This window comes from Siphateles boraxobius, unplaced genomic scaffold (genome assembly GCF_051911475.1).
Source record: "Siphateles boraxobius isolate OS27281-9 unplaced genomic scaffold, OSU_SipBor_1 66, whole genome shotgun sequence".
In the NCBI taxonomy this organism is placed as follows: domain Eukaryota; kingdom Metazoa; phylum Chordata; class Actinopteri; order Cypriniformes; family Leuciscidae; genus Siphateles; species Siphateles boraxobius.
Genome location: NW_027509193.1, coordinates 10,089,969 through 10,110,370, shown reverse-complemented (window position 1 = coordinate 10,110,370; position 20,402 = coordinate 10,089,969). Strand labels below are relative to the sequence as shown.

Sequence of the window (20,402 nt, the reverse complement as noted above, 5' to 3'; positions counted from 1 at the left end):
TGACAGCATATATTTATTACTGGACCATTTGCATGTACAGAATGTTTACTTACATGCCAATTTAAAAGGGTAAATTCGATTTTGAAAAGTCCAAGGTTTTAATTTGGGCTGGACTGATTTGAAACAACTTTTTACCACTATAGAAAAATGAATAAAATTAATTGATTGTTTGTTTGTCACTCGATTCCAATTCGTTCCATTTTGGCTCCAATTAGTGAGCATGTTATGTATCATTTTATTATAGATTTATATATCACCAATGCACTAACTGTCCAAAGGTTTTAGGGTCAGTAGGATTTTTTTTAAAGGAATTTCAGTAAGGATACATTAAATTGATCAAAAGTGACAGTGAAGACATACTGTACAAAAGATTGTTCTTCTGATCTTTCTATTCATCAAAGAATCCTGAAAAAATGCATTACATTTACCACAAAAATATTAAGCAGTAAATATGTTTTCAACTTTGATAAAGATAAAAAACAAAGAAAAAATTGTTTCTTGAGTACCAAATCAGAAAATTAGAATGATTTCTGAAGGATCTTGTGACACTGAAGACACTGTAATGATGCTGAAAATTCAGCTTTGTCATCACAGGAATAAATTACATTTTAAAATATATTACAATAGAAAATATATTTTTAATTGTTATAATATTTCACAATTCACATCATTACAATACGTTTACTATATTTGAATCAAACAAATGCAGTCCTCGTCAACATACGAGACATTTTTCAAAAACATTTAAAGAAATCTTACCAAACCCAAACTTTTGAACAGTAGAGTACATTCAATTATTCAACAGATTTATTGAGCTTTAAAACATGGAAAAATTCCTTTAAAATAAGCAACCTCCATGAAAGTCAGTGTATAATCTGGTGCCTTGCTGGGTCACACATGACATCTATATACACTTAGCAGCAGTAAGAGTTAGCTGCACACTAACAAACTATTTTTCTTTTGTTTGGTTGAATGACGATGACCATGACAGCTGACTGTGAGACGGACGGCTACCTCAGCCCTTCAGAGTCTCGAGCTCCTGTAACAAACCAACCCTACACAGTTCCACAAGCAACCAGTGGAGCACCTCGTGTGGAAACCCCACCCATTGAAGCTCCACCCACTGAAGCCACTCCCACTCCAGCTGCTGCAATCCCAGCTCTCCGTTTCCCCTCGGTAGGTTACCAGTGAGCATGAGATGCTTAAAATGATGGAGAGTTATGATTGTTTGATATATTATCCAAACTACCCTTTCAATTAAAAATTTAGAGTCAGTACAATTTTTGGTCATTATTGGTCACTGCACAGACTGGAGTAATGCCTGCTGAAAATTCAGCTTTGCCATCAAAGGAATAAATGACATTTTTAATTATGTTAAAATAGAAAACTATTGTAATATTGTTTCACAGTATTACTGTTTTACTGTATATTTAGATCAAATAAATTCACCCTTTGTAAGCATTAAAATCTTAATTACCCCAAATTTTGGAATGGTTGTATACATAACTAATAATTTAAAGTTAAAGGGAAAACGTAAGATTGCAGAGCATTTCTGCATTAGAGCAGTTTTAAAATACCCTAAATGTGTTTAAACCATCAAATAAAATGCAAATTTGAAATTTTTAATTTTTTAATTTTAATTTAGTTTTACCTAAACTGAGTTATGATTTGCATTGGTAATAATTTTTCATTGGCCCACCCACAGAGCATTGCTGTGTCCCAAAATACAGAGAGGACCCAGTCAGGAAGTGCCAGTGGTTTTTCCTCTCCTGTCGACAGGTAAGCTGAATTCTGATTAACAGTTCCCTATGCACTAATCAGGGGATATATGTCAAAATTTGACAAAATTAGTTCACTTTAACGTCTTCATCCTGCTCTTTACCTGTTAAGCTGTGAACACAGAATCAGTCCGATAAAAAGACTGTTGTTTACCTCCCTCAGTATGTGTGTGAATGTGGATTTTACCTTTGTTTTGACGTCAAGAAAATGTGGATCTGATCTCAGCTGTGAGAGCTGTAATCTTACTCGCCAACTGACCAACATGCCACGTATACCCACGGTGGCTGTAATGCTCCAATGTGAGAGCAGTTCCTTTCTCATAAATGATGTTTTATTAACAAAGTTCGGGAGGAGCACGTTCAGATAATTAAACCTAATTAAACACACGTGGAGCACATTCAGATAATCAAACCTAATTAGACACGAGTAGTGCTTAATCAACGAGGTAAGCGCTGTGTATATATACAGCAAACTTACCTCCGTTCATTGACAGTTTAACAGCATCCCTCCACCACCCCATCTCCTCACTTCTAGTCCTAATACTCTTACAACAACGGGGGGAGTACTCTGGGTTCGGGCAAAATTCCGAGCTCGGAGCCCTCCCCCCGGACAGCACGCCAAATACGCATAATCTTTACTCTGTTTAATTGATGTAAGTGTGAACTCGTGAAACAGGCACACACACATACACTAGTGGAAAGAGCATTAATGGAATGGTTTAGCTCAGGGGAGCATAATACCCTAAAAAACATTTCTGTTGGAATCCTGACGAAGGCAAAGCAAAGGTAGCATATGGCAAAATGGGTACACAAGGACACAGCTGCATTATACTGAATTAGTTCAACCTGATTTTAGAAGATCTATCTTTTTGTGCTTATGGTAAATTGATTAAAGGAACATTCTGTGAAGTCGAGTTCTGGGAAATTCAGGAACTCGGAATGTCACCATGTGTTTTATATCCTTCCTCTCGGAACAGCTACGCTTCTGATGTCACCTCTGGTTTGAGTGACGGAAACGAGGGTCTTTCGGAGAGGAGCGGGAAAGGTCAGAACAAACGCACCGGAACCAAGCTGCTCAGGAAGAGAGCTCGCTCAAGGCTACGCATCACTGGGGTGACTCACCAGTCAATTATCTAGCTTTAATTAACTGTCCTTACGTGGTTCCCAACCTGCTAATACTGAGGCTGTAAATGTGTCTATCTCATAAAAATTGCTAACTGCTTTCAAAATCAATAGCTTTTTTGTAATATACTCATAAATGTTTTCACCTCATTCCCTGCCTGTGTATTTCTTCACGCAGCTGTCAGATAAAGTGGATCGGGTTGTAGAGTGTCAACTACAGACTCATAACAGCAAGATGGTGACATTTAAATTCGATCTGGATGGAGACAACCCAGAAGACATCGCTACAGTGATGGTGAGCTAGCATCACAGCGAAAATAAAATAAAATATGGATACAAAATATTTTTTAAATATATAATAAAAAGACAATAAATTAAATAAAAAATAATTATAATATGTAATACTTTCATAATTTACAATAATAAAATTGTAATTGTAATAATTCTGACATAGTCTGTAGGAAGGAAAATATAAAACGTGTTACAATTGCCCCTGGTCTCCACTACTACTTCACTGAATGTCTGTAAGTTAAAAGTTATGGACGTCAAAGTGGACACAAGGACACAGATAAGGTGGCCCTCCTTGTGAGAAGTGTTTATGTTTCAGCTTCTGTGTTTGCACAAACTCTGCAACCTCAAAAAAACACACAGTGGAAACTCTATGCACAGTTTTTCTCACCTGTTCATCTAAAACATTTTGTTGCATCTACAATTACCAGTGGAAAACCAGTTCTTATGTGTCCATTGTGACTTGTCAGCAACATCTGACATATTTTTAGCGTTATATGTTTTGAAAATGATTATCACCACATTCTCAATTAGCTCTGAAAATCACTGGAAAATGTATTTCTGTTCTTCGTGTTGCTACTATAGTATGTTTCCATGGAAACATGTGTTGTATTGGACCGCTGTTACCCATCTCTGTGTTTTATCAGGTTAAAAACAGTTCAACTTTTGTCGGTATTGATATGAGGCAGAAAATGTTTATGTAAAATGGAATCTGGGTGAGTGTGTTAGCTTCTTTCTTTGGCTTCTTTGTGTTAGCTCGCTGTGACTAAAAGTTGTTTTGATCAGCCTGCCCATAGCCTTGAGACTGGATATAAGAGTCTAAAATATAGACGGTAGTGTTGCTCTTTGCTGCATTATGACTACATGTCTTTGTTCACTGCTCTGTATTTAATTCCAGTACCTTTGAAGGAGACCTTTGAACTCATTAATAAAGTCTGCTCAACAGAGCATGCAAGAAGACTCCAAATCACATCAACCCAATTAACTTATTCGACTCTTTGCACTCCTTTTAGGTACATAATGAGTTTATCCTACCTGGAGAGAGAGAGGGATTCATCCACCGCATGAGAGATATCATCCGTCGAGCAGAAGCCCTGATGAGGAGAGAGCCTTTGGAACCACTCGATCCGAGAGAAACCGGTCATCTGCCTTACCTGAGCGGAGTCGGCACACTGTCTGCTTCACAGGTGTGTTTTTATAATTTTATAAAGATTTCAAAAAATATTTGTTATTATTTTTGATTCTAAAAATATTATTATTATTATTTTTTTTACTATATATATATATATATATATATATATATATATATATATATATATATATATATATATATATATATACATATATATGTATATACTGTGTGTATATATACAGGTCCTTCTCAAAAAATTAGCATATTGTGATAAAGTTAATTATTTTCCATAATGTAATGATAAAAATTAAACTTTCATATATTTTAGATTCATTGCACACCAACTGAAATATTTCAGGTCTTTTATTGTTTTAATACGGATGATTTTGGCATACAGCTCATGAAAACCCAAAATTCCTATCTCAAAAAATTAGCATATTTCATCCGACCAATAAAATAAGTGTTTTTAATTTAAAAAAAGTCAACCTTCAAATAATTATGTTCAGTTATGCACTCAATACTTGGTTGGGAATCCTTTTGCAGAAATGACTGCTTCAATGCGGCGTGGCATGGAGGCAATCAGCCTGTGGCACTGCTGAGGTGTTATGGAGGCCCAGGATGCTTCGATAGCGGCCTTAAGCTCATCCAGAGTGTTGGGTCTTGCGTCTCTCAACTTTCTCTTCACAATATCCCACAGATTCTCTATGGGGTTCAGGTCAGGAGACTTGGCAGGCCAATTGAGCACAGTAATACCATGGTCAGTAAACCACTTACCAGTGGTTTTGGCACTGTGAGCAGGTGCCAGGTCGTGCTGAAAAATGAAATCAGATGGAAGCATGAAGTGCTCCAAAATCTCCTGATAGCTAGCTGCATTGACCCTGCCCTTGATAAAACACAGTGGACCAACACCAGCAGCTGACATGGCACCCCTGACCATCACTGACTGTGGGTACTTGACACTGGACTTCAGGCATTTTGGCATTTCTTTCTCCCCAGTCTTCCTCCAGACTCTGGCACCTTGATTTCAGAATGACATGCAAAATTTGCTTTCATCCGAAAAAAGTACTTTGGACCACTGAGCAACAGTCCAGTGCTGCTTCTCTGTAGCCCAGGTCAGGCGCTTCTGCCGCTGTTTCTGGTTCAAAAGTGGCTTGACCTGGGGAATGCGGCACCTGTAGCTCATTTCCTGCACACGCCTGTGCACGGTGGCTCTGGATGTTTCTACTCCAGACTCAGTGCACTGCTTCCGCAGGTCCCCCAAGGTCTGGAATCGGTCCTTCTCCACAATCTTCCTCAGGGTCCGGTCATCTCTTCTCGTTGTGCAGCGTTTTTTGCCACACTTTTTCCTTCCCACAGACTTCCCACTGAGGTGCCTTGATACAGCACTCTGGGAACAGCCTATTTTTTCAGAAATTTCTTTCTGTGTCTTACCCTCTTGCTTGAGGGTGTCAATGATGGCCTTCTGGACAGCAGTCAGGTCGGCAGTCTTACCCATGATTACCATGAGTTTTTAAAAGCCTCAGGAATCTTTTGCAGGTGTTTAGAGTTAATTAGTTGATTCTGATGATTAGGTTAATAGCTCGTTTAGAGACCCTTTTCATGATATGCAAATTTTTTGAGATAGGAATTTTGGGTTTTCATGAGCTGTATGCCAAAATCATCAGTATTAAAACAATAAAAGACCTGAAATATTTTAGTTGGTGTGCAATGAATCTAAAATATATGAAAGTTTAATTTTTATCATTACATTATGGAAAATAATGAACTTTATCACAATATGCTAATTTTTTGAGAAGGACCTGTATATATAATATATATATATTATTACATACAGTATTATACATACACACACACACACACACACACACACACACACACACACACACACACACACACACACACACACACACACACACACACACACACACACACATAGATAGATAGATAGATAGATAGATAGATAGATAGATAGATAGTCTTTCCAAAAAAATGACAATTGGAGACAAAAACATTATCCTGAATGTGTGTGGATACAATATACTGAAATGTGAATGTACTGAGCCACCTACCAGGGTAACAGGTGCTTGCGCCATTCTAGATCCTCAGTGTTAAACTCCTGACTTCTAAGATCATCTATCTGTGTGACGTAAATTACGTTATTGATGCAATTTCACATGCTTCAGACATTTTTTTGCGTTAAAACAATTACACGTTAAGGATTTTAAATGAATCGCATGCGTTAACGTGTTAACATTGACAGCCATAATATACTGTATGTGTGTGGTAAAAAAATAAAATAAATCTATAGTGTAATATAATAAAGGAACAATAACATAAAATATGGATCCATATGGATATATATATATATATATATATATGTATAGTTTTTAATAATTATTTTTATTATACATTTTTAAAAAAAATCATCCATTAATTGAGAAACTATATACTGTTATAAAAAGTAATTTGTCACACAACAGGACCATTTAAATTGAACTTAAGGGGAAATAAGTGTCAGGATACAGTTAAATCTTGAAGTTTAATACATTTTCCGTGGTTTTCATATCAGAGGTTTTATTTTTATTTGTGTGTCTGGTTTACAGTGCAATTGTTTACTGTGAGCTTTAGATGTTGTGATTCAGAAATCCAATCTTCTGTCATCATGTTAGTGATAACAGTTCACAAAGACGCGGTGTGTTCCTCACACTGATTGGAATAAGAGAACTTAGTCATCAATATGCAACAGTCATTAGTGAGAAAGGCCTCTGGAACAGTGTGATTGGAGACTTTAATTGTGCTTGAGTGACAGTCTTCTTATCTTTTCACACACGTGTTCCTAACTTTGTCACTTCGCCAGATGGTGACGTTAATGCTAACATGTGCTCTGTTTTTCCCCACAGCCCAATCTATACACACAGGGCCTCGCTCGCACGCACTCCTCCTCCTCGTTGCCAGGTAACAAACGTGCACTACATGCAGGCCACATACACACATGTGCACACAAACACTGATCATATAAAGCATGCGTGAAATGCTCAGTGTGCTTTATATCAGTATACAGTCTTGAATCTTATTATTAATGTATTTGATTCTCACAAAAATGGCTTAAGGAAGGGGCTAAATAATGTATTCATTAAAATCTAAAAATGCAAAAAGCTTTCTCCAAGGGTTAGGGTATAGAACATTTAATTTGCTCAATATAAAACAATTCCCACCATGATATAAACCTGTTTGTGTGTATGTCCTTCAGATTATGCTGGTGCCAGTATAGGTTCAGTTACCCGCGGTTCCTCGCCTACTCTGAGCGCCGACTTTTACGTCGATCCTGATGCTGTTCCACCCGTCAGGCCCCTGCGTTCACAATCCTTCCACACCACAGGTACAATAAACCCCTTATCTTTTTTATGCATTATTCACTTCTTTCTTTGATACTACTTTGAGAATTTGTGTTAATAACATCCTTAACTTAAATAAAATGGTTATCAGAGTGATCCATTAATAATTACTACAAACTACATGCTGAAATGTAATTTACATGAGGACGAAGGTCAAATTTATATCCAAATAGTAATTATACTACATAGAACTGAATGCAAACCCAAAAGTGCTATAAGCTTATCTACTGAATAGAAAGTGTTTTGTACCTGCAACTTGAATCAAGTCCAATAGATGTTTTTTTTTTTCCTTCAAACAATGGGTCTGTAGTTAGCTCCATTATTTTGTTATTCCATAAAATGTTTTTTCCCAACCTCGGGTCATTCAGTCGGAGTTTCGGTGATGTAAAGTATTTAAGTAAATGTACTCATTTTATATCCAATATATTAGCACCTTTTAGGGTGTTTACACACATGGCATGTTTGGTTCGATTAAAACTAACCCTGGTGTGATTGCCCTGTTTGTGCGGTTCATTTGAATAAGTGTGAACGCTGCCATCCGAACCCTGGTGTGCACCAAACAAGTGAGCCGAGACCACTGAAAAGATGGGTCTCAGTCCACTTCCAAATGAACTCTGGTGTGGTTCAAATGAAATATGAACGCGACATGGACCAAAGACATGTAAATAAACCAAAAGCAGGACATGATGTCACAAGATGCGACCCTAAAAAGGACAAAATGCTCATTTAATCCTAAGACTTTTACTCAAGTCGTTTTGGAATTTGTGACTTGTAATTTGTAATTTTATCTGTAACTTTAGTTGAGTATGTTGAGTATGTCAGGTACTTTTTTTGCAGAGTATTAATGAATTAGATTAACGGTAAATGGTTATAATTTTACCATGAAGATGTTTACAATTTTTCAGATCACCATCAGCTTTTAATATCAGAACCAATCATCTTTGGTCTCTCTAGGTAATGGGTGCTATGTTCAAGTCACACAGGCCATCAGTGCAGTCCGATCCCCTTGAGGACGTTCAGTGCATCATAATGAACATTCGCTCTGTCTTGCTCTTTCATCTGGTTTCTTTCGCTGATGTCATTTCTTTCTCGGTACACCATTAGCTGTGAGGCTACTGGAACAAACTTGATATGTTGTGTATCCCACTTTGCAAATGGCTTTCTAAACACCCATCCCCATGGAGACAAAGCTTTGATGCCAGTGTCATTGTTGACGTATCTCAGGATTTGCTTTTGACACTTGCTGCTTCAAAATGAACAAGTAGATTTCATTAACTGAGAGAACAAACTACATGTATTACACAGCCTGTGCACAGTATAAAAGCTCTATTTCTGACTAGGTGTGTCACTGTATCCACTATCCGCACAGGAAGTAGAGGACTGGCACAGGGAGTTTGATAAATGCTCCAAAGTGGTTTGCGCCTCAGGAGAGAGGTCACATCCCAGTTCGTGGCTTTGTTTTTATGCCACAATGATGTTTGTGGAGTGATTTCGTCAGAGAATGTCTGAGAGTCCTTTTTTAACATATGATTTCTCAGTTGAACATTTGAAAGTGATTAGGTACGTTCACATGAACATTGACAAAGTGACCAAAAGTTATTAATTTTTAACAAGAGTTGGTGATTTGAGGAGACATGCAAGTATATTTAAACATGATAGTCATGCTCGGATCAGCACCAAAACAACCTGTCCGAGATCGCCTGAACAAAGTGGTGTTGGCGGATTGAAATGGAACTCTGGAGCCGTTCAGTTGTGGTTAGAAAGCAATGCGTCCCATTGGACCAGTGAACCCAAGTGGTATCATAATTTATAATAAAAGTGTCTTCAGATAAAGCCACAATAAGCCCATTGATCAAACTGGCTAATCCATCTTGATGAATGACGCTATGAGAGGAATCCCAGAATATAAGCAGGTGCACTTTGATTAATGAGAGGACAGTTTTACTCACATGTGACTTGCAAAAACATATTTTGGTACACTTTGAAATGTTGCCTTGTGAAAGCGATTTGAACCATGAAGAAAATGCAACATTGTCACATTTTAAGTCTCTGTTTTGGAACAAAATCTACAGGTCTGTAAACACCCTTAGGGCTGGTTCCAACAACATGGTTTTTCCATTCCACTGCTCCACTTTTCCATTGTTTTTCTATGTAAATGTGCTAGACTTCTGTGTTTGACCGTTACGTTTGTGTCTCGTGTCTTTTTCATTGTCTCATACATAAAATGGCATTCTAAAAACGCGGCACTCAAGTTAAACAAATGTTCAACTTTTAAAAAACACATCTCAAGACTTTGATACTTTTTTGCCCCATTCCACTGCCAGCGACTTTTTCAAAGCAAAAAAGCGTTCTGTGTGAATGGTCCCTTACAGTACTTTTACAGTACATTTACTCCATGGACAATTCTTGTAGAGCAACCTGGAATTAAAGGCATAATGGGTGAAAGGTTATGGCTTGTAGAGAAGAGGCAGGAAACCCTCCTAGCAATGAACACTACAACAACTTAGTAACCAATAGCGATTTGATTGCTACTATGTATATAGAGCTTAACCCAGTTTTTCTCTGTCTATTTTTGTTTCCTTCAGGGTCTTCACAGACCTATCAGTCTTCTGTGCCCAACTACCCGCAGTACTCCCACCCTGATATTCTGTCATATCTGCCAAATCAGATGTCTGCCATGCCCCCTCAATTCACCAAACCACCTTACGTTCAGAACACCCACTTCGCCTACCCCTACCAAATGGATCACGCCTCTCTCAACCCAAGTCCACACACCCGTGTCCCCAGCAGCCCAAACTTCTCCTCCTCCTCTTCATCCTCTTCTGTTGTTTCACCAGTTCAGCAGTATGAGATGACACCTCAAGCAGAAACCAACAATCTGCCGCTTCCAGTTGCCCCTCCACCTGGTTCGCAACCTGCAGGCATGTGGCCATCGCCTTCCCAGCAGCCCTTTATTTCCCTGGCCAATGTTCTTTCTTTAGCTATGAACTTTGCCCAGTCCATTATACCCGCTGGATCAATCCCTCAAGGTTTCCACCCACAAATGAACCCTCAACCAGGGTATGGCCCCATGTATCCAGCTCAGCATGCAAGCATGAGCAATGCCGATTCTCCATACCACCAGGGGGCAATGAGCGGACAGTTTATGGATATGTACCAATACCCTGATGCTCATACGCAGATTCCGGCACCAGTTCCTGAACCTCAAGAAGGGAGCCAGACACCAATAGTCCCACTTGGTGAGCCAAGAACATGCACGACTTCTGAGATTAAACAGACAATTCCCACAAACTCAAGCTCTTCTCCAGTGTCCAGAAGTAGCCCACTTGTGGAGAGCCAGTCTAATCTCATAGGGCAGCTCAGAGAGCGGACAGACAGTACAGCATCAAGCACCCGCACCCCATCAAGCACAAGCACAAGCTCACCAGCATCCTCCACATCTACCAGCCCGCAAAACACTGTGAGTGTTCGAAATAACACACAAACAACTTTTTCATAAATGGATAGTTCAGACAAAAATGAAAATTCTGAGGCATTATCGAAACATGCCAAACCTGTATGTTTTTATATTCTTCTATGCAACACAAAAGGAGGAATATTGCAGAATCTTCTGTCTGCTCATGAATATCCAAATTTAGATCATCACGTTGAGCTAACAGACTCATTACGAGATGTTATTGATGTTTTTAATGAGCAAAGTTTTAATCAATATATAACAACTTAAATTTCAATTGGTTTCTTACACAAAACTATCGCATGTCTTATAGCCATATGGAATATATTTAGGTTTTTTGAACATTCTGTAATTGAGAAAGACATTTTCCATTTGTGTTCCACTCAACAAAGTAAGTCTTTCTAGTTTGAAAAAACAAAGTTTTTTTTTTTTGGGTGAACTATAACTTCAAAGTCATCTGAAGCCAAACCTGTTCTTCTACTGATGTATAACATTTAAACAAAGACACAAGACACAATAAGTTCTTTTTAATGTTTCTGTCAATATAAATATGATGGTGTACTCATAAGTGAAACATTACTCTCTGTCATCTTTGTTAGCATACTCAGACAAACCTGTTCTGAGCATGTAAATTATTTGACTTGGGTGTTGTCTGTTATTATACTGTATGTCTTAAAGCACTTGTAGAAGGACTCTTGGGGTTGACACTTTTATTAATGTTTTTCAACTTGTTTTTAAAGGTGTCCTCGCCTGTCCCAAGGTCCTTGCCCACTTTATCCATGTCTCTGGCAGTGTCTGAAACAAATACCATTGCAGCCAAATCAAGACTCTCGCCTATATCTGAAGGTGAGTTGCACTCTTTCCATTTGTGAAACACATACACACCCATAAATAAGTACACACCCTATGTTCCATGTACACAAAGACACAGAAGTTGTCTGGTTTTTACTGTAATTTTTTTTTTTATCAAACAAATGCAGCCTTGGTCAACATAATATACTTATTTCAAAAACATAAAACCTTAGTTCAAAAAACTTAGACCAAATAATTTGAGCAGTAGTCCTCTCTTAATAAGGTAAGGTTTTTGCTGTCTTTCTGAAAATAAACATGCCCTGTAACACCTCTAGCAAAATATCTGACAGGAATTATCATCTGGTTGAGATAGAATGATGATTTTGAAAGCCATACCAAAAATGTTGGTTTTTGTTGCAATATTCTGCTCAGGTTTATTTCCATATCATGTCCCTCCAACTCTGTTCCTAAAATGTCAAATTGTGTTTGACATTAATGAAATGCTAAAATGAAAACACACAGCTGCCATCTATTGACTGTAAGCGCTCACTGCATACTTAGCACATTGTTCAGTTAGTTTTGATAAGTTTTATACCCCTTATTACCACTCACATTGTTTTTAGAAAGTGTAAAAATCTAGTTTTTGATTGTCTTGCTGTTATAACATGTTAAACCACGATGTGTTAAAAAACATCCTTGTCTCCTTGTTTACAGAGAAAAAGTCTATTGTCACAGTGGGAAGGTTTCAAGTCAGTCCAAGCAAGGAGATTCCCATTCCAACTCCCAGCCCAACGCCAACTTCCACCCCTACACCTTTGCCAACATCCATGCCGACTCAAACATGTCCTATAGTAATTCCAGAAACCACGCCCCCCGCACACAACAGCCAATCAGACAGCAGCACAGATGTACAGGTGAAATCAGAAATCAGTCCCAGCTCTCTGAATGAATCACCACCTCTTACCAAACGGCCTAGTGAGACTTTGCACAGCTCAGAGAGTGCCCCCTTGTGGACCAGAGAAACTAATACCCTGGACAGAAAAGTTGTAGAACCAGGTGAGGGGCGTGGAGGTGAAGAAGAGGAGGAGGTGGAGGAGGAGACAGAAAGGAGGCGGAGGAGGATAAGTGTGAGTTTGCTGGACAGTTCAGCAGGGAGCCCTCAGTTCAATCTAAATCAGCCTTGGATGAGCTACACGCGCAGCACATCATACGCCAGCAGCGACGAGACAGAGAGTGAAGACGAGGGAATGTATGAGGAGCTACAGGAACTCAGAGAGAGGTGAGCCTATAGTGTGTTTCGTGGGTTGCTTGTGGCTATTGAACAATCCCTCAGGTCATTATTCATTATGAAGTTTCATCAAACTCCAACAGTGTGCCTCAGCATGATGTAAAACCTGTTAAACAGTAATCTGATAATCTTTGTCCTTTATAGGTTTAATCCCAAGTCATTTAAATCCATTTTGAACATGTCCAAATGTGTTCAGTGCTGTGAAAAGTTTTCAATTATGCCGTCTGCAGGTGTGGAAAAAGTCTTTGCTTTGTTTTATGGACAAATTAATCAAAAGTGGGGCTTTTTTGTACACATGGGCCTTGCTATGTTTGGCAAAAACCAAACCCTGAATTTCATATGAAGAACCTCATATCAACAACCATTTCGGTGTTAGTATGTGGTAGAACTTTTTTTTAAAATGAAGATTCACATTTATGCCCTGTATATGCATAAAAGTGAATTGTTTTTACATCAGTTATATTATTTTAGTTAAAGATCTGATGACATATAGTGTAAAAATATGCAAAAATACTATGAACCTAAATAATCTGAACCTAAATTAGTAAAATATTTATTTTAAATAATTATTCAAATCATTAAATTCGTGGACTGATTAATCATCTGTGAATGGACTGATTGAATGATAAAGTTTAAAAAGCACTGCCTTGAGAATGTTGTCCTCATATCCTGTTCCTCATCATTTCTCTTTCCTTCCCCCTCTTTCTCAGACATGTGGCAGAGGTGCAGGCCCTCCAAAGCTCTCAAAAGCTAGAGATTGAGGAGCTCTACAAACGGATGGGTAAAGTGCCCCCTCCGGGAATCGTGTCTCCAGCGGCCATGTTGTCCAGTCGCCAGCGCCGCCTGTCTAAGAGCGGAGGGTACCCCACCTCTCGCCGAAATAGCCTGCAAAGACTGGACATACTGCCACCTACAGGTACCATAGGTGAAGTTACAAAGTTTTTTTATCGCTTTAAACCACATTTCAACATAGAACTACATTCATAACCTATTTATCCTTTAATAATGTGAAACTGGACTTGTTTCCATCGGGTTTTGATTGGATCATGAAAAGTGGGCGCTATATGCCAAAATGAAGTTGTTGATGGGGTCAACTGAACTGAAAGTTGTTTCAGAAATTAGATTTTGAATAAATATTTATTTGGCATTTGGGGTTTAAAAATATCCGCACCATATTAATAATCAGCCGACAGCTGCGATATTATCAATATACTTTTTTATTATTCGGCATCAAAAGACAGTAGATGTTTATTGGCTGATACTGGACATATACTGGACATTCAAAATTAAGTTCATCATCTAGCTCTGACTTAAATGGGTAACGATAGATTATGGCAAAGATTTAACCCATTAAGTGCATCTCTTAAAGAGTGTTTTCCCTTTAAGAGCAGGTCAGAGTGAGTTGCTGTGTGCACTTAATGATTCTTGGAAAAATACAATAACCTTTATTATGGTTACTTTGAAACAGTGGCGGAACTAGAGTTTTATACATGGGGTGGCCAGGGGGTGGCCACTGCTACTTTCGGGGGTACACAGTACACACACACACACAGTGGAAAAGCTTGTGGAAGGAATTGGGTCACTCTGTTTGTGTCTATAAGTGTTGAACATCCAAAATATTTGCAAAGCTGAAGCACCAAGTAGATAAGATACCGCATGTGTCTGTTATGAACTGCTGCATTTATTTACAAAAAAACTCACATTTACAAAAAAAATATATATATATTTATTTTATTTTATCTTTTATTAGATATAGCAGGCATTAAGCAGACATGTCCTTGAAAAAGTTAAATAATTTTATTGCCCATCAATATAAAATCTTATCCTGGGAAGAGTAAATACAACATAATTCTTTCTTTATAATAATTTATAATAATTCTAATTCTAATTATTTAATTTATATATTTTTTTTATATTCATTTTTGGGTGAACTATCCTTTTAATCTGGCAAAATCATCTCAACTTAAATTCCTGAATTGGGTATGTGATTGACTGCCTGTGTCTGGTAGATGCTCTGACCTGTTGCTGGTTCTGAAGTCTGACCACATTGACTCTGACTAGCCAGTGGTGATGCAAGGGCTGGGGGGTCTGTTTGCACCTGATCTGCCTGTTAGTCCAGTCATTTTAAGCCAAAATGGGGGTCAACCTTGAACAAATTGCAACAAGCAAACTCAACTGATTTTGTATCCTCAATATGTCCTGAGTAAGGAAAAAAATTCCCAAAGAATCCCATTAGGGAAAGTTTAGGGAAAAAAACAAATATAGCCTATTCATACGCCTATTCATTCTTTTTCTTATGAGAATAGGGTAAAAAGTTTAACCTTTAGATATCACCATGAAAATTACTGAGTTGATTACTTACATCAAGACAAACAAAAAATGTATTCCAAGTTTTTTAAAATTGTTTGTTAAGATGGACAAACGGTGCATAATCTAATTACGTATGTGCGAATTTGCATAAATACCACAACAGCTCTAAACATTGGGTCTAGCCAGGTGAAAATGTCTTGTTGAATCTTGTTGACACATAACAGTAAAATACTTATTGTTAAGGTCTGAATGGAACCCATTTAGGCTACCCATGAGCATTAATACATAAAGGCAGGAAGAAGTACTTTAGAAACCAGCCTTTTTTAATTATTAAGAGATGGGGTTTGGGGCTGGGTCTGTGCGACTGTTTCTGGGGGACGAGTCAAAGGGAAGAACAGGAGACAAGGGTAAGGAGAATGCAGAAGACAAAAGGTAAGTAAAATAAAAAGTGAATCCCCAGAAACAGATTTCGAAACTTTCCCCTAATGGGATTCTTAGGGACTTTGTTTCCTTACTCAGGACATAATGAGGATACAAAATTATTTGAGTTTGCTTCTGTTGCAATTTGTTCAACCTTTTTTTCATAAAATGACTGGACTATGTTTGTGCTTATTTTAAAATAACTCTGATATCTCTCCCTTTCTTTTCATGTTTAATTGACCCTGTTCAAAAATATGACAAATTTAAAATATGATTCCAATCATATTCATATTCTAATCATCATCCAATTACCAACATTTAACTCTTCCTCGCCAGTATAAAAAAAAAGTGGTTTTGGTAATTTTCACAATTTCATGGCACCCCAGAATATTTTGTTGTATGAATATCTGTACATACCAAAAGAAAGAACAAACCCTGTGCTTTTAAAACAAAAACAAAAAAATAATGTTATTCTAGCTTCGTGCGTCTTTTTTTTTATCAACACTTGAATGTTGGCAAGTTTCATAAAAAGCAACTTGAGCAAAAGGCTGAGAAAATCGCATTTTTATCAAAGACTAAATCTAGATAAGATTCATAATGATGAACAAAACACAGTAGATCGAGTCCATCAACAACCTACACCCATAAAGCTTCATAGTCCTATAGTGATCGCATTATGATATCGCTTGTTTCTGCTCTTCTTTGCCTGCGTTTTGATCTCCTATCCTCACATTAGCTAGAACATTTGTATACTGTAACGTACACACGGCAAGGTACTGTATATGCGTGTATTAGGCCTAATTTAGGCTATTGGGAGCAAACCACCCTGATGCTAAACCTTAAAAGCTTACTTCAAATATGATGTTTTCTTATTCGGTGAAGTTCGGTATCTTGCAACCATCTCTCGTCCTCTGCTCGTCGGTTTGAAAACTGTGCGCGCCGCGCTGCCGGCGAACGTAATTTAAAAAAAAAATCAGCATCAGCAACTGCCAGTAGCAAATAAAATTTTGGGGTGGCACCCGGGGTGGCCAATCGCATGTCAGGGGTGTCCAGTGCCACCCCGGACCCCCCTCTGGCTCCGCCACTGCTTTGAAATGTGCATGTCTGTTTCAGACTCACACTAATGCAAAGTAATATATATTTATTATAACAGCCATTCATTGGTTATAGATGAAGGCATATTTGGCAGTAACTCATACATGTGTTATTATAATTTCCACAAATACACTTCAGGTATCATACGGAAGAACTCAGTGAGCGGCAGCAGCAGTGGTTCACAGGAGAGGACCAGTAAAGGAGTGACCTTTGCCACTGATTACGCCAGAATTGTGAGTGTATCCACAGATTTTCTATTTGCTTTTATTGATTATTACTTTTCTGCACCTTCTGTATCTTTTTTGTTGTTGTTCTTTACTCCCTCTAATGGAATTATCACGTTAGATGCACTGACCTTCCTTTTTTATCTTTCCAACAGTGATTTCCTTTGCTTAGGCCCCCTCTTTGGCCCCCATCCTGCTTTCCTTATGGACTGAAGTGACAACATTGCTTCCACATGAAACTGCCAATGTGCGTGAGCACATGTTTGTAGTATCAAGTGTGTGTTCTTCAAAGGCTGTGATGTGAATATTTTTAACCAGTATACCTCTGCTTGGAATTTGCTTGCCTTTCTGAAGAGACAGGGCATTTGTAAGCAAAGACTTTATATATTTAACGTGTTTAAAGATTCAGTGTTGCTGATCTCAGCACAGATTTATGGAGAAATGCCCACACATTTTCAGCTATAGCATCCCCGGTGGTTGAATGTATGAATTGCAAATGTTTTTCCACTTATTTGGCAGTCCATGTGGTTGCTCTTTTCTCTATAATTTTGTCCATATTGCATTTATTATAGCTCAGCTAGTCAGTTCATATTTATTTTCAAACTCCCAGTCAGTCATGAATACCTGAACGAATCGGTACTGTAAACAATTTTACATTTTTTCTTTTGTAAAAATGCGATGCAATTGAATGCATGCAGTGCTTATAAGAACTTTTAGGCCTCACTGTAGGTTTGCTTTTACATAAAACAGTATCATGTATATATTTGACAAATTGTAAAAACTTTCATCATGGACTACAGTTCAAATGTGACTTTGTTGCTGAAATATTTTGCACACACACCAATTGCACAAAATATTTTTTTTAATTCCCATAACTCGCAGTATTGACAATGAATTTATTTCTCTTTTTTGATAGAGAACTCTGATATAGAATGCAAGCGTTTTATCTATATTTAGAGCTGGAATCACTTAGTTCTGAAATCATTGTAATATTTAAATGAGGATAATAAGCATATTTTAATGTGCTTGTCAATCAAATCTCATTGAATACCCATACTGCCATTTGTTTTCTAAATTATAGCTTGTAATTATACATTTAGTTTAAATTTTAGTAGGTTCTGATTAAGAATTTAATTGCTCCCAATGTTAAAACCCATCATACAATGAATTTGCTTTGAAACTCTTCCCTCTTAATGCTTTTCCTTTTGTTATTCATATCTTAATAATTGATAGAGTGTGAAATGAACATGTTAACTTATGTTTTCATAATTGAAAGAAGAAATACAAGCAAACAACTGATCACAATTTTCTGCAAGGCATTTGCCAGTATATGATCTGTATAGGTATGAATTGCAGCATGTCTAGGATTATATTTCACTGCCTATGCAGCGATTTTATGTTAATATATTCGTGTGTGAAGACAAACAGAAACTATTGATAACTGAGAAACTGTGAAGTTTGAACAATTGTTGCCTTAAAGTGTCTGCGTTTGATGGGACAGCAGGTGTGTTCTACTGCATAGCAAGAGAAGATTTATATAGATATATTTAGATAAAGAGAAAAGCTGTATTATATTATGTGGAAAAAATGTTGTACTGCCATGCAGATTGTGCCTCTTTTTTATTTCTCTGATTCTTGTATGAAACATGATTGTTGTAAATGTACAAACAAATAATAATTCACAAACAACCAAATGTTTCCCGAGATTAAAACTGTGTGAACATGTCATATAAACTGGAATCCAAAGGTCTGAGACCACTAGTAAAAATGCATATTTTTGCATAGGCTACTTTTCCTATTCCAATGCATACTTTTCCAATTTCCATTTCCAATTTATTGTTGTAATACTTTTCCAAATGATTAAAAATGTTTCAAAATCAAAAATGTAATTATATTATCAGCATAACAATATAGTTAAAAAGTACAGTTTAGGTAGGCCTATTTGCAGGAATATCTCACGTTATCACAATTATGCTTAATGGATTACTATTAGTGATTCAGAAATAGTGCAGAAAACTTTTAAATTCAATCATAATGTAGTTTTTTTATAATACTAAAAAAATGCTAAAAAAAAAAAAAAAAAACATTATTCCAGGTTTAAAGAGATAGTTCACCCAAAAACGAAAAATGGCTGTTACTCACCCTCAGGTCATCCAAGATGTAGGTGTCATCATAGTAGGCTACAATAGATGTAGGTATTTATTCTTCTTCAGTAGAACAGTGAAGAAGATTTTTAGCTGGCACCGTGTTCCATCATTGGTGATTCTTTCAACTCAAGTCAACGGCTACAGTAGAAAAAGAAAAGAAAATTAATACCAGAGGCTGACGGAATAATGCGACAGGAAGCTCGCGCTCCAGAACGAGTTAGGACAGTTTGCCGAGGTTATGGGTTTTAGGTAATAATGTTGTAATGTTCAGTTTCTTGCACAGAACGATCGTTCCGTTTCATAAGACCACAAAGTATCGTCAGGAAGAGATTGATATAATTTAATTGAGCCTGTATATGCATTTTTTTACTCTTAAAGTGACCGTTCACGGTAGGCCTAGCCGTTGCTACATCATTTGAATCACCAGCTAAAAATCTTCTTTTCTGTTCAACTGAAGAAAAAGTCACCTACATATTGGATGGCCTAAGGGTGAGTAAACTAACAGCACATTTCCATTTTTGAGTGAACTAACGTTATTCCTTTAAGATGAAACCAATATATTTGCATCCATTTTTCTTTTTTTCTTCTTAAACAAATCCGAAAAGAAATGTCCTTCTTGCATGGACGTTGAGCAGCTGTTATTTATAACTGCATGCATTCCCCAGATAGATCTCAGGCTCAGTCTAAACGTTTAAAAACATCATCTGTAGCCTACTGACCCTTCTCCTGCTGGAAGATGAGGAGAGTGATATTTTTAGTACACTATTGTTCCTAAACTAGGTTGATTCAGGTCATCACATTGTGTAGCTTATACTTATACTGCAAGACGGCCAAAGAGCAATAAAACCAAAACCAGCTCCATCCAAAGTCAACATCGGGGGTCTCGTTGCCTGTAGTAGATTGTTCCTTCTTTGTTTAGTGAGCCAGTTTTACAGTATGGTCGGATGTTGGCCATAT

The 20,402-nt window shown here is 37.4% G+C and overlaps 1 protein-coding gene across 4 annotated transcripts in view; it reads left to right on the top strand.

Annotated features, from left to right (window-relative positions):
* Nucleotides 1–18,992, top strand: part of wnk4b (WNK lysine deficient protein kinase 4b) — a 77,817-nt gene extending 58,825 nt beyond the window's left edge. Inside the window, exons 8-20 of one of the 4 annotated variants that reach the window (XM_077212130.1) lie at nt 992–1,176; nt 1,706–1,779; nt 2,756–2,891; nt 3,079–3,195; nt 4,202–4,375; nt 7,221–7,275; nt 7,571–7,699; nt 10,301–11,175; nt 11,910–12,015; nt 12,676–13,240; nt 13,960–14,174; nt 17,213–17,307; nt 17,454–18,992. In XM_077212130.1, coding sequence (XP_077068245.1) covers nt 992–1,176; nt 1,706–1,779; nt 2,756–2,891; nt 3,079–3,195; nt 4,202–4,375; nt 7,221–7,275; nt 7,571–7,699; nt 10,301–11,175; nt 11,910–12,015; nt 12,676–13,240; nt 13,960–14,174; nt 17,213–17,307; nt 17,454–17,456 — 2,729 coding nt within the window. In that variant the 3' untranslated portion in view covers nt 17,457–18,992. Of the gene's footprint in view, nt 1–991; nt 1,177–1,705; nt 1,780–2,755; nt 2,892–3,078; nt 3,196–4,201; nt 4,376–7,220; nt 7,276–7,570; nt 7,700–10,300; nt 11,176–11,909; nt 12,016–12,675; nt 13,241–13,959; nt 14,175–17,212 lie in introns of all 4 variants that reach the window. The other 3 variants (XM_077212131.1, XM_077212129.1, XM_077212128.1) reach the window with 3 other exon arrangements.
* The last annotated feature ends 1,410 nt before the right edge of the window (nt 18,993–20,402 follow it).